Here is a 14,672-nt window from a genome sequence, read left to right as displayed (position 1 = left end):
TAAACAAATGCAGTACATCTTTACCCAGTTAAAATAATATTCCACAACACTATGCTGATTGCTTTAGCCAAAACATGTGTGGTAAGAGAAAAAGGTCACTCTTGAGAAGCTGAGTCATTGTGAGTTTGTCAACTGTTCCTTCCCTTCTGTTCTAGGATGGCATGTTGGATATAAAGTTCTTTCTTCAAGATGGGTATGAGAGGAAAGAAGGGCATTCACAACCTACACCTATAAACGTGAGCAAGAGAAGAATCTTTGCATCTATGACCCAGTAAGATTCCTGAGGTCTTTGGAAATGTACCTTAGTGTAGCTTATCAATAGAGACAGCCACCTTGGTTTCACAGAGGTTTGTCCCAGTTACCAAGTACAATGTTGGTTCAAATGCACTGGTCAGTTACATACAATAAAGACACAGTCATTTATGAAATAGTGATTGATCCACTCCAGGTTCACCTAGATCCTTGTTCAGCAGTCCACCTTACTATGCCCTATCACCTTGAGAAACGCCCTCTTGATGTCCTTGTTTCTCAGACTGTAGACCATTGGGTTAAGCAAGGCTGTGAAGGCATTGTAAAAGAGTGAAACCTGCTTGTCTCGCTCAGGGGAATAGCTGGAGTTGGGCCTCATGTAGATGTAAGTGCCTGGACCATAGAAGAATGAGACCACAGTCAGGTGGGAGGCACAAGTAGAGAAAGCCTTGCAGCGGGCTTGGGTGGACTTGATCTTGAGAATTGCCATGGCGATATAAACATAGGAGGCCACAATGAGGGAAATTGGAGCAAGACCCATTAGAACAATCAAGATCTGGTCCACCATCTCAATGATGTGAGTATCCATGCAAGCCAGGTTACGCACTGCAGGGCCTTCACAGAAGTAATGGTTGACTTTGTTGGGCCCACAATATGGCAGACTCATGGTGAAGAAAGTATGTAACAAAGCAGAGAGGAAACCACAGACACAAGACACAACTGCCAACCATATGCACACGCCCAAGTTGAGGATTACAGTATAACGTAGTGGGTAGCAAATGGCCACATATCTGTCATAAGCCATGGCAACAAACAAGCTGCATTCAGTAGTAGCCAGGGAACCAAACACAAACATCTGTATCCAGCAGCGAACAAAGGAGATGGTCTGAGATTTAGCAAGAAGATGCACCAACATCTGGGGCATGGTGGTAGTGACATAGCCCATATCCAACATTGCGAGTATACAGAGGAAGAAGTACATGGGAGTGTGCAGATGTGTGTCCACGCAGATCAGCATGATGATGAGTCCATTGCCCATGACTGAGCTCAGGTAGATGAGAAGGAACACAATGAAGAGGATGTTGTTGGTCGTGGGGTCACTGGAGAAGCCAAGCAAGATAAACTCAGAAACCCAGCTTTGGTTCTGTCCTGGAATCATCCACATGATGGAGCCTGTAAGAGAATCACATTCATCTATGTGTCACCTGACACAGGCCAGCTATAGAGGCAGAAAGGTGAGATCTCATGTGAGCCTCATGCTTGTGAGATGGCTAAAAGGTTAAGAGCACTGACTGATGTTCCAGGGAACCAGACAGTTCAGAGCTCTTTGTGACTCCAATTCCAGAGGACCTGACTCCCTCATCTCTCCTCCACAGACAACACACACACATGGTGCACAGACATGCACGTAGGCAAAAGTCTATCTATAGAAAATAAAATAATAATATTCTTTAATAAAAAAAACTGTGTTGTGGATTCTGAGCACACTGTACAATTCCTGTCCACTATTCTCAAGTTACTGAGTCTCCCAATACCTCAGTCTCTTCATCTATAAAATTAGGCTGGTGACACTCATGTCTCAGGATTCTGATGACTATATGAAGCATCGCCCAGAACTCCTGGAAACAGCACATAACACATAACAGGTCGTGTGCAATTTCACATTCTCATTTTAACTCTGGAAAGGCAGAGACAGGATCCCTAAAAGAGATGAAATGATGGGCAATGGGTTCAACTGAGGGACCCCGCCTCAATGAATAAGGTGAGAGCAATTGAGGAAGGATCCTGTCAGTCTATGATCACACACGCACACACACTCATCCACACACACCACAGACATGTGCAGAAAAAGAGAGTAAAAAAACTAGATGAAGGGCTGGAGAGATGGCTCAGTGGTTAAGAGCACTGACTGCTCTTCCAGAGGTTCTGAGTTCAATTCCCAGCAACCACATGGTGGCTCACAGCAATCTATAATGAGACCTGGCGCCCCCTTCTGGCTTGTGGGCACACATGGAAGGAATGCTATACACATTAAAAAAAACTAGATGAAGATGACAGAGCAAACATCAGTCAGACTCAGGCCTCACATATGGAGTCCTATGAGCAATGACTGTAGATCACGTGTGCAGTGCACTGGAGACACAACAGTCTTCCCAGGGAATGCTGATGGATTGTGTAAATATGTGAGGAAAAAGTTATCTCTTCATTTTTTTTTGACTCCTGTCTCCCTCTGCACACAACCAATTCCAGGTGTGCTATAAGGTAAAGTGGTAAATCTAAAGCAATCGATCTTTTAGAATTCGACCTGATCAATATCTTTATCAAAGAGAGTATGCAAAGATCAGATTTCTTTAAAAGAACGTGTTCCTTGGAGGGAAAAATTAATGTTAATCTAGAATATGCAAAAAAAAGTACTCAAAATACTTTTAGAGAGTTAGAAAAGCACAGACATAACAGCAGAGGCCCCCATAGAACAGTGAACCACATCTCAAGGGCATTTCACAGGCAGCTGTCCAGTGAGCACTGAGGAGGCTGAGGTTCTCAGCATCATTACATCTGGAAACTACAAAAGAACAGCACAGCACCAACGCCCACCTCCTCTTCTCAGTCTCACATCACCACACCCCACCAACATGACAATAATAACAATATCTAGTACTGACAACAGTAACTGAACCCAATGGGAGAATAAATTAAATTTATCCCTTTAGTGTGTGCTCAGCTGTGTCCTAAAGTTGAACACATTGACGCATTGCTTAGCAATACAAATATCAACAATATTTCTGAAACAATATGTAAACGTGTGGGCACATACAAATTCATGCTCAAGGAAATTCATGCTAAGGAAATATACAAACACTGCTCACAGTAGTCTGAACTAGGGCCCAACTCATGCTAAACAGCAACATAATGGTTAAGGCAGCAATTGCTTTTCATGGCAGTAGAAATATGAGACTCCTAGACATCCCCAGTCTTCTCTTTCCCTGTCTCCATCCCTCTCCTGACCGGTCTACTGCGCATGCATAACCCTCACAGCTGCCCTTCCTTTCCCCCCAGACAAGGAGCCCATCATCCCTCCTGGCATTTCTGCATCAGCATCTCCGTGTGCCCTTTGACTCTACATTTTTCTCCTCAATACAATCCTTCATTTACTTTACTTTTTATTTTTTCATACAATATACTTTTCTCATATCTCTCTCCTTGCCACCAACTTCTCCCAGACCATCTCCACCCAAGTTCATCTTCTTTATCCTCCCATATTTTCTTTCAAGATAAAACAAAACAAACTACAAATTATTAAACAAAAAAAAACTTTCAAAAAGAAAATTCAACAACAACAAAAATACCAAACCAAAACTAAAACCATGGAGCCAGTCTCCTGTTAGCTAACTGCTCCTGAACATGTGTCCAGGAATAGAGAAACTGAGGTGCACAGCCGCACTATTGAAGAAAACAGATTGTCTCTTTCCCAAGAAGTATCAGTTGCAAATCAGTTCTTGTTTAGGGAAGAACTTTGTGTCCACTTCCCTTTCTCAGTGCTGGGTGTTTGTCTTCCTCGGCATGCTCTTCGTGTTTCATGCAGTGGTCTTTCAAAGTTTTCACACTGCTCCTATCTGGACTGCTGAAAGCCTCTTATGAGATCCCATGCCTGCCATTAGAGTTGGGTGCACAGGTCATTCCTAACATGCTTGCTCTATGGAGACTAAGTCTCAGCACACAGCTGTCTCCTGCATCTCCTCTCTCTCCATATACCAGCCTCCATGAAAGCTCTCCCTGTACTGTATTCTGCATGCCTCTGACTCTCTCATACATTAGGCAATTGCCTAGTTTCTCATCATCATTGTGAAGAGGGGGGAGGTACCACCTTCACTGTCTTGTCCACACTGTGGCCACTGCAGGGCTCAGCTTGGCTAAGAAAGCATTCCTCTGTTGTAACCACCTCCCACCCCTCACCTAGGTAAGATACATCCTGAATTCCTTGTTTATTGGTCTGTTATGATCTGAAGACTCCTAGAGGGGTCTGATAATCAATTTTGACAACAAATAACCTGGACAAACCTTTTTTTCTCTGCTGTTAAATGAATCCTCGGGTAAGTAAGGAAGAATTATCTCTGATGGAGTATAGCTGTATGTGTGACTTCCTAGCCTTTCTAATAACAACACAACTAATATTTATTTTGGATAATTTGTGTACTCCAGCCAATGTCCCACTAACTTTAGTTTAACATCTCATAACAGTTCGCTGAGAGAGTATTTTTACCTTGTGTTACGGGTGAAAACTTAAGGCCTGGAGCAGCCAATTTGTTTCAGATTGCAAGCTCAGACCGGGAGAAGTGGGCGGTGAAGAAGGCAGAGTCTTCACATTGTCCATCTAGCTGAGTTTATTGAGACTCAGCACAGGTCAGAGCTCTCCTAGGACAGAGCTGGATGGCTAGTCACAGATCAGCTCTCCTAAAGAGATTTCCCCTCATGTCTGAATTTGGGAGACCCTGGGATGTGCTGAATCTAAAGAAAGAGGACTTTTGGTATATTTTTTATGGCATGGCTTTCTGCTTCACTTAGGGTCTTTTAGCTCAGGACTCCATATTCTTTATGTGTCAACATGCTTGGGAACAGAAAATTTCTTTGTAAATATTTACTGAATTCATAAAAGAAGGAAGGAAGAAGGAAGGAAGGACATAACATTGATAAAAGAATAAAGATCAGGCAATGATGGGAGAGGTCTGGAGAGTTTGAGATGTATGCACAGAGGCCCTGGAGATGAATGCTTGACTAATTATTATCTCTGGACCCACAGCTGCCTGAACACCACCCAAAGCCAAACACCAGTGACCATCTCACCAAATGTAAATCCAGGGAATGTCTCACTGAGTGGCTATGACGAGGAAGTCTAGTAAAGCTACCGAGTCCAGAGTGATGGGATTCTAGGAAGCTCAGTCTCCAGAAAATTTCCAAGCTGCTGTAGAGTTTGAGCGACTGAATCTCTCACTTCCTCTGAAAGTACACCAGCTCCAGCTCCTGAAGATGGTGACTAAAAAACCCTGCTTAACAAAGGCAAGCTCAGACATCTTCTCTTCCCAGTGGGGCCAGATACTGAGGTCTTATGACCCTGCTTCCTCTCTGAGACTCCCCAGGAGAGCTGGGAAAAGGGACATTTCTATTCCCAGTAGGGATGCTAAGATGATTCCTGGATGCTGTCAACAAGAGCAACCCTGGGAAACCCTTGGGGGCAGAGCAGGAAGAAACAACCCACAGGAGGAGGAGTGATGACCTGTTCCCTTTTCTAGGCTAATAGAGGAATAAGAGCAGCTCAGAGAAGAGGAGCTGGGATCAGGTCACCCAATAGACAGGTCAAGGATGTAAATTCTCATTCTGACTCCTCATTTGCTGCCCAAACCCTGAGCCCTGACACTCAGTGAGAGAACATGAGAGTCACACTCCCCTTCCTTCCTCAGCTACCTTTGGCAATCGCAGTCCTCCCTGCTCTACTGTGGAATATCTGAGGATACCCAGTCACTCTGGGGCTAAAGAAGAGATAACAATGATGGGAGCTGGATGATGGCTGGGAGCAAAAGAGGATTTCCTGCTCTTGCATGAACACCAAGTTTGGTTCCCAGAACCTACCAGGGCAGCTCACAACCATCTATGTCTCCAGTTCTGGAGGATCTAGCACCTTCTTCTGACCTCCCCAGGAATCAGCCATACATGTGATACATGCATGCATGCATACATACTTACATAGACATATGTGTATGCAAAATACTGATACACAAAAACACCAGACAAACAGACAACCATGACATGCAACATGGAAGTCAGCAGTGACATCCCCATGACAGTGAAGTGAGAAAACTTTCTGAATAGCTCATGTCTTTTGGATGCAATTAAGAATTTATGTCCAAATACACCAAACTCTGGATCGTGTTCTCTTGAATTCGCTGCTATTTTGCCTGGGCTTCCTCTTCTGTAGAATTTCAATAGTAACCTCTTCCCTCCTAGGATGGTTTAGAAAATAAAAATGATGATGTCAGCACATTGCGAGAAGGTCTGACCAGTGTTCCCTGAACTTGTATCTCCATCCATCCCTGCCTTCTTTCTGTGTATTGGTTTCCTAAGGATTTAGAAGGAGAAGCCTGAATGATAAAGTCTTCCTGCTGAGAGTTATTGATTAATAAGGGGTTAGAATTCCTGTGACCTACTCCTTAAACATAGCTAGTAGGAAAGGATAATTATGAAATGATAAATAAATTGTATTTGAAACAAAGCCAGAGTGCCTAGGAATGTGGCTCAGCTGTATAGCATCTGAGTTAGGACAATGCTTGAGGCTAGAGTTTGAATCATAGCATTTTAAAGGCAACACAAGCTCTGAACTGCAATTCCAACTCCATTTTCCCGCAGTCTGTGCTCTAGCAGTTGTTTAGTGTGGTGCCTTTGCTGGTTGAAACACAGGTTCCTCAACTGCTGCTCAGTGGCATGTGTTGCAACCTTGACACTGGCCATTATGGGTGCATTTGCACGTTAGTAATTGGCAATCAGCACTAATCAGAAGCACCGTGGCCCCTGCAGTGCTGTTGCTAAGCCTTGTTCCACAGCTCTGACCCCAGCTCTCCTCGCTCCTGTTGGCGATCCTCATCAGCTCTGAGGGGCAGTCAAGTTCAGGCAGAGATTCTTCTCCACCAGGATAGATAAGGAAACAGATTCAGAGAGAAGCGGACAGAACTGATTGAGTCACATACAGAATGACACAATCACCCTGGCTCTGTTGTTTTCAGTTTTGGAGCTTTTATGATAGATTCATAGAGAGAAGCTCAAGAGGAACAATACATACACCATTTGAGTTAGGTATGGACATCAACAACATGGCAGAAAAGCAGTCACATGACGGAGACAGAACTTGGAAAATGTGAAAAGCCCAAAGCCTCCCAGTAAGCATATTTGGAATCTGACAAAAGAAAAAAAAATGCCCAGAAGAAATATAAAAGGAAAAAAGTTGGGGTTTGATATTATACCTTTCTGAGTGAGGACTCAAAATGGTAGGCAGACATAATGGGGCCAAGGGATGGCACACCCTGGTGTTTTAAATGATTACAGCATGAAGAGTTCCCAAAGCATGGCCCTAAATTTTTATTGCACAGATATTGAATAGTGACCCAGAAGACATGAGCAATTTGACAAAAGTCACCCATTTAGTGAAAGGTAGAACCAACTTCAGGGCCTGGCCACTTGCGTCTTGGATGAGGCTGAATCTGCCATATCTATCCCATCTTTAACTGTGTGAGTTCAAGCTAATGGCTGTAGCTCTCCTCTAACCAAAATGCTCCTGCTGCTCAGAGCTGGGCCTACTCCACGATGGTCATGGGACGAACCCAGAGGTCAGCATGAAGGAAAAGTCTAACTTTAGAGGCTTTATTCTGTATCAAAAGGGCCCACGGACCTAAGGAGAGGAGAGTGAGCTTCAGGAAGTGAAGGCAGCAGATCCACAGCTCTCACAAGCAGGGACTCGTTAATTGGCCCCCGGATAGCAATGTTTCATTAATGGACCATGTGAGAATTGGCTCATTTGGTAAAATGAGTACTTCCAAAAGTATTCGGTCTAAAAAAGGAAGTGAAGATGACCATACAAAGCAGTGAGAGTGTGACCAGGGAAAGGGCAGCCGGTGTCTGCAGAGGATGCCATTCTGACCACCCAAGTGTTCATATCCTTTTCTGTTGAGGACAAGTTTGATGAGAAGTCCCATGAGATGGAAACATATTAACATTCTTTCCCATTTCTAAGAAGGCTACACACAGAACTCTTACATACTCAATATATCCAATTTTACTAATATATTCCATGGATGTTCATGACCATGTAACCAACCCATGGACCACGATGCACTCATCATTATAGTCTCTTACCTAGAAGCCATTTCTGCTTCCAAACCGAAGGAACAACCAAATTCCACGGACAGTGTTCTGTCCCCGGAAAGGATTTCTCCTGACCATTGTCTTCAGGGATATCCAGAAATAGGACACAATGTTCTTCTGTCCACTCTCATGCCATTTAAAACCATGTGTAACTGGAATAAGTTTGTGCCTCCTCTTCAGTTCACCATAGGGAAATGTCCTAGGGGACCGCAGACTCAAGATGTGGAAGGGATGTACACATGCTCATGCAACTACTTGTTCCTGCATGGACTACTAGAGATAGCTGTGTGTGCACACTGACATTTGATGATGCCAACTTTCGACCCACTACACGGGTGCTGACTCAATTATGGGTACCAATGAAAAAATGGTAACACAAAACAAAAGCATTTTATCCATTAAAATATATTTTATATGTATCTAAATAGATAATATCTCTATATAAATATAAACACACATATGTGTGTGATTGAGCTTACATGATCATTTGATGGCTGTGTTTTATGTAACAGAAGACATTAGTACATTTCAAACATATACACAGATTCAATCAATGTACTGCTATCATATCCTGGCAGTTACTCTTTGAAATTGCCAAATGGATCTTAAAGTTCAAAGGAAACTGCAATGGACTAATTCAAACCTTAGTGTTCCCCTCCCATAGACTCATATATCTGAATGCTTAGTCACTAGAAAGTCCAACACTTTGGAAGGATTAGGAGATGTGGCTCTATTGCAGGAACCCTGTCATTGGAAGTGGCTTTTGAGCTCTCAAAAGCCCATGACATGGCCAGTGTCTCTCTGCCATTGGTCAGGATGCAGGGCTCAGCTACTGCTGCAGTGACATGTGTTCTGCCATGCCGCTGCCATGATGTTAGATGATGGACTAACTTCTGACTCTGTAAGCAAGCCCCGAATTACATGCTTTCCTTTATAAGAGTTGCTATGGTCATGGTGTCTCCCCATAGCCATAAACCAGTAACTGAGAGCAGGCCAAACTACCTTGAAGGACAATGTGTTAGAACCAATGTTTTCACTTTGAAATCATCCACAAAGCCAGAGCAAACCAAAAAAGGATGATACTTGCCTGAGACAGACATGGCATCTAATAGACTAGGATTGTCACCCCAAACAGAAACACTAAAATGTATTAACTATTTTAGTCAAGGACATAAAGAATGTTCAGTGGACAAAGGATAATATTTTCCAAAAATGTTCATGAGACACATGGATATCCGCATGAAAAAGAATGAAATTTGGCTTTGCCACATATAACACACAAAATTTATTCAGAATGGAACAAAACCTAAAAGAAACTTTGAAGACAAAACACAGAAGTAAATTTTCATGACATTCAACCAAGAAACAATTTCTTAGATTCACTGCTGATGTGGGAATGATTTCTTATTAATAAAGAAACTGCCTAGGCCCATTTCATAGGCCAACCCTTAGGTAGGCGGAGAAAACAGAACAGGATGCTGGGAGAAAGAAGCTGAACCAGAGAGTCGCCATGGTTCCCGCACTCCAGACAGATGCAGGTTAAGATCATTCCTGGTAAGCCAGCTCGTGGACCACACAGAATAATAGAAATGGGTTAGATCAATATGTAAGAGCTAGCCAATAAGAGGCTGGAACTAATGGGTCAGGCAGTGATTAAAAGAATACAGTTTCCGTGTAATTATTTTGGGGCATAAGCTAAGCTAGCCGTGCGGGCGGCAGGGTGCTGGGGACGCAGCCCCGCCGCTCTTATTTCAACACACTGCAAAATGAAAAGAGATAAGAGTGGTTGGCTAGGTGGTATTGAGTATTCCTTTGATCCCAGCTCTCCTAGAGCAGAGGCTGGAGGATCTCTGTCAGTTTGAAGCCAGCTGAGTTCCCAAATAGCCAGGAATAATCACAGTAAATTTTTCCAAAAAAAAAAAGTGCATTAATTATATTTTACCTAAGTGAAAACTTTTAAAATACAAAGAACATCACTGAAGAAGCAAAATGACTCCAGTCCATCCTACAGTCCCAGCTCTGGGGAGGTGGAGGCAGGAAGATAAAAACTTCAAGGTCACTTTTGGCAATGTGGAAAGTTCCAGGCTAGCCCAGGATATGTGAGAATTCTCAAAAACTAAATATATATATATATATATATATATATATATATATATATATATATATATATTAAAAAAACAATAGTACAGAGTATTAACTAAAATGAAGAATAAACATTATTCAAAAAATCTGTGCCCACAGAATAAAACTGGAGAAGTCCTCTGCGGAGGAAAGAGTAGTGCAGGCACTGAATCAGAGAGCCATCTGCTGCTCCCTCAGGAAAGAGCCACTCTGAAGATGAGCGGCAATTCATTCACACCACCATTCACGTGTGGTAAGGGAGCCAGCAGTCAGCAGGCAACAGTGGGAAGTGCCCTTGCCTGCTGCCTGCACATGGGATCAGATGCTAGAGGGGTCTGAAGAGACCCCAGCTCCCTTCATTTTCAACATTGCATAACTTTACAGACGAGGTCATCATGTTTCCCCACAGACCACACTGAATTGACGTGTGAAGCTAGTTCTCTGAGCTGTTTTGGTTCTGTTCCACAATCTGTCAGTGTACTTCTCTTCTGCCAATGTGTGATGTGCTACTTAGCATAGAGTGTCTCAGCCTTCTGCTGTCTCTATTATCATGCTATCCACACTTAGCATGTTTTGTGGTGGTTTAGAGGTATGCTGTTGTGTTCTGTGAAATACACCAGGTTACATAATGTACATTACTTGTTAGAAAAGTAGAGAAACCAACATATCAGACCATGGACACGGAACATGTATTACTTCTCTCTAGACAAAAAAAAAAAATCTTCCCACCACCTGCTCTCAGACTGGACCATACTACTTGCTTTGGTCAAAAGAATGCGTGGAAAGAAAAGCAGGTCACTCTTGAGAAGTGGAGCCATTGTGATTTTGTCCACTGTTCCTTTCCTTCTGTTCTAGGATGTCAAGTTGGACGTAAGGTTCCTCCTATGGGATGGATGTGAGAGGTCAGAAGGTCACTCCCAACCTACAGCTATAAGCATGAATAACAAATTATTATTTGCAGCTATAACCCAGTAAGATTACTGAGGTGTTTGGAATCGTACCCTAGTGTAGCTGGTCAATTGTCCCAGGTACCAAGTACTATGTTGGTTCAACAACACAGGTCAGTTACATAAAATACTGTCCCTTTCTTAAAGAGTGAATCTCTGGTCCTGAGGTCAAGGGAAGTGGTTGCACTATGATGAACAAATATGGAAAGATGAGAAATCTAAGAGTATGTGGTGGAGAGATGGAAGAGAAAGAGAAGGGAAGCAGTTCATGTGCTGGGGAGAGAGTTGTAACTGGAGACTCGAGAGTGGAGATGAAGAGGCTGGTATGAGGAGCCTGAGGCCATGGTGTTATCGGGCCCCGGGCTGCTGCCAATGGTCATGTCTGGGTCTGAGATCCAACAGCAGCTAGGGTCTGTGTTGATGTCTGAGGCCCAGATTACCACAAAAAGCCATGCAGGGTCAGTGGTCTAGGCTGCCACCTGAGGACATGATGATGTCTGAGTGCCATGCTGATCCCATCTCACCGTCACTGACTGCAGGAGGGCTGGTCCTACCCCTCACCAGCCACCACATTTGGGAGAGCTGGCCCCATCCCTCACTGACCTGCAGTATCATTACTGATGTAGGGGCAGGAGAACCGGTCTTTCCCTTCCGTGGCCACCACCCACAGGAGTGCTGGCCCTGCCTCTTACAGACTGCCACTTGTAAGAGCTCTTGCCTAGCTTCTCACCAGGAGCTGCAAGGCATCCTAGGCAGTGGCAAGTGGGGGACTGGCCCCACCTCTCCCAGAGTAGGGAAGAGCTGACTCTGCCCCTTGATGGGGAGAGGCCTGGTGGAGACCCAGGTTGACCAACACAGCTACCACCAAGGCCCAGATCCAGTGCCTTGAGTTGGTGCACCCCAACAGCTACAACATCTAAGAACTGCTGGAGAACATGAAGGGGCCTGTCCTATGAAACCATAGCCACCATCTCTATGACTCTGGGTAACAATAGAAAATCAGAGTGGAGTCTAGGTGAGGGTCCAGTGTTGATGCTTTAGCAGAAGTTAGAGGCCTTGAACCACAACAATGACTCCTTGTAATGAATATCTGCGAGTCAACCTATATGGGAAAAGGGGTAACTGCGTGACACACCAGATCTTTAAATGCCACTACGACAAATGAACTTGTGATGGAGATGCAGGAAAGACAGGAGCTGAGTGATACAGTACTGCAGAACAGGAGAGGCAATGGCTGTGACTGGCGTGAGAGAAGGATGAGAATGATAAACAGGTTATTACACAGGGGAGTCAGTGAGATGTTGGTTTTAATTTTAATTTTTTATTTTTGGGGGGGAAGAAGTTATAAGGATGGAGGACAGATATGGAAGGAATGAGAAATTAGTGGGATTGGGGAGTATGATGTACAATTCCCAAAGAATAAATAAAAATGTTTAAAAAGAAGAAATCACTACACGTATAATCCAGTAAGATTAATGAGGTGTTTTGGATTATACCTTGATGTAGCCCAACAATCAAAAGGGCCTCCATGGTTACACAGTGGTTTGTCCCAATTACCAATTACTATGTGTGTTCAAATACACAGGTCAGTTACAGACATTAAAGACACCGTTCCTTAAACATTCAATTAACTGACTCAGCTTATTCTGGGTTGTGGTTCAGCAGTCCACCTTACTATGTCCTATCACCTTGAGAAATGCCCTCTTGATGTCTTTGTTTCTCAGACTGTAGACCAGAGGGTTGAGCAAGGCCGTGAAGGCATTGTAAAACAGTGAGATCTGCTTGTCTCGTTCAGGGGAGTAGCTGGAATTGGGCTTCATGTAGATGTAAGTGGATGGACCATAGAAGAAAGTGACCACAGTTAGGTGGGAGGCACAGGTAGAGAAAGCCTTGCGGTGGGCTTGGGTAGACTTGAGCTTGAGAATCGCCATGGCAATGCGAATGTAGGAGGCCACAATGAGGGAAATGGGAGCAACAACCAGAAAAACACTCAAGACCTGGTCCACCATCTCAATGAGGTGGGTATCCATGCAAGCCAAGCTACGCACTGAAGGACCTTCACAGAAGTAGTGGTTAACCCTGTTAGGCCCACAATATGGCAAACTCATGGTAAAGAATGTATGTAACAGAGAGAAGAAGAAACCACAGATCCAGGTCCCTGCTGCCAACCATGTGCACAGTCCCCAGTTGAGGATGACAGTATAACGCAGAGGATAGCAAATGGCCACATATCTGTCATAAGCCATGACAACAAAGTAGGTGCTCTCAGTAGTAGCCAGGGCACCAAACACATACATCTGTATCCAGCAGCCAGCAAAGGAGATGGTCTGAGATTTAACAAGAAGATGCACCAACATCTGGGGCATGGTGGTGGTGACATAGCCCATATCCAACATGGCGAGTATACAGAGGAAGAAGTACATGGGAGTGTGCAGATGTGTGTCCAGGCAGATCAGCAGGATGATGAGCCCATTGCCCATGACTGAGCTCAGGTAGATGAGAAGGAACACAATGAAGAGGATGCTGTTGGTTTTGGGGTCACTGGAGAAGCCAACCAGGATGAACTCAGAAACCCTGGTTTGGTTCTGTCCTGGAATCATCAACATGGTGAGGCCTGTAAGAGAATCACATTCATCTATGAGTCACCTGACACAACTATAGAGGTAGAAATGGAAGATACAGGTGGGCGAAATGGCTCAAAGGTTAAGAGCATTGACTGCTATTACAGGGAAAAAGACAACTAAGAGCTGCCTGTGACTCCAGTTCCAGGGGATCTGACTCCCGTGTCTTATCTCTATAGCAACATACACACGCACATGGTACACAAACATTATGTAGGCATAAAGTCATACACATAAAAAATAATAATTTTTCATAGCAATACGCTTTGATTTTTTTAATTGATTTTTATTGACTCTACATTTTTCTCTGCTCCCCTCCCTGCCTCTCCCCTCCCAGTAAAACCCTCTCCCAAGGTCCCCATGCTCCCAATTTACTCAGATCTTGTCTTTTTTTACTTCCCATGTAGATTAGATCTATGTAAGACTCTCTTAGAGTCCTCATTGTTGTCTAGGTTCTCTGGGATTGCAATTTGTGGGCTGGTTTTCTTTGTTTTATGTTTAAAAAACACTTACGAGTGAGTACATGTGATAAATGCTTTCTGGGTCTGGGTTACCTCACTCAAAATGATGTTTTCTAGCTCCATCCATTTGCCTGCAAATTTCAAGCTATCATTATTTTTTTCTGCTGTGTAGTACTCCATTGTGTAAATGTGCCACTTTTTCTTTATCCACTGTTTGGTCGAGGACAATAATAATTTTTAATTAAGAAAATAAAGACTGGGGTGTGGGTTCTGAGCACACTGTTCAGTTTCTATACTCTCAAGTTACTGAACCTCCCTATGCCTCAGTCTCCACCTTATCAAATGAAGCTGATGAGGCTCATGTC

At 43.7% G+C, this 14,672-nt stretch overlaps 2 protein-coding genes across 2 annotated transcripts; both read right to left on the bottom strand.

The window, feature by feature from the left end:
• Nucleotides 1–466: 466 nt before the first annotated feature.
• Nucleotides 467–1,457, bottom strand: LOC101981636 (olfactory receptor 2D3-like). Its single transcript, XM_005353427.2, has one exon. It carries the CDS (start codon nt 1,412–1,414, stop codon nt 467–469), a length of 948 nt encoding a protein of 315 aa, XP_005353484.1. The 5' UTR covers nt 1,415–1,457.
• Nucleotides 1,458–12,883: 11,426 nt separating this feature from the next.
• On the bottom strand, nt 12,884–13,846 carry LOC101981373 (olfactory receptor 2A12-like). The gene has a single exon (XM_005353426.2). The coding sequence runs from the start codon at nt 13,829–13,831 to the stop codon at nt 12,884–12,886; it is 948 nt and encodes a 315-aa protein (XP_005353483.1). The 5' UTR covers nt 13,832–13,846.
• Between the last annotated feature and the right edge of the window lie 826 nt (nt 13,847–14,672).

This window comes from Microtus ochrogaster, chromosome 10 (genome assembly GCF_000317375.1).
Source record: "Microtus ochrogaster isolate Prairie Vole_2 chromosome 10, MicOch1.0, whole genome shotgun sequence".
Lineage (NCBI taxonomy): Eukaryota > Metazoa > Chordata > Mammalia > Rodentia > Cricetidae > Microtus > Microtus ochrogaster.
The sequence above is the reverse complement of the archived record's forward strand: the minus strand, read 5'-3'. Positions and strand labels throughout refer to the sequence as shown.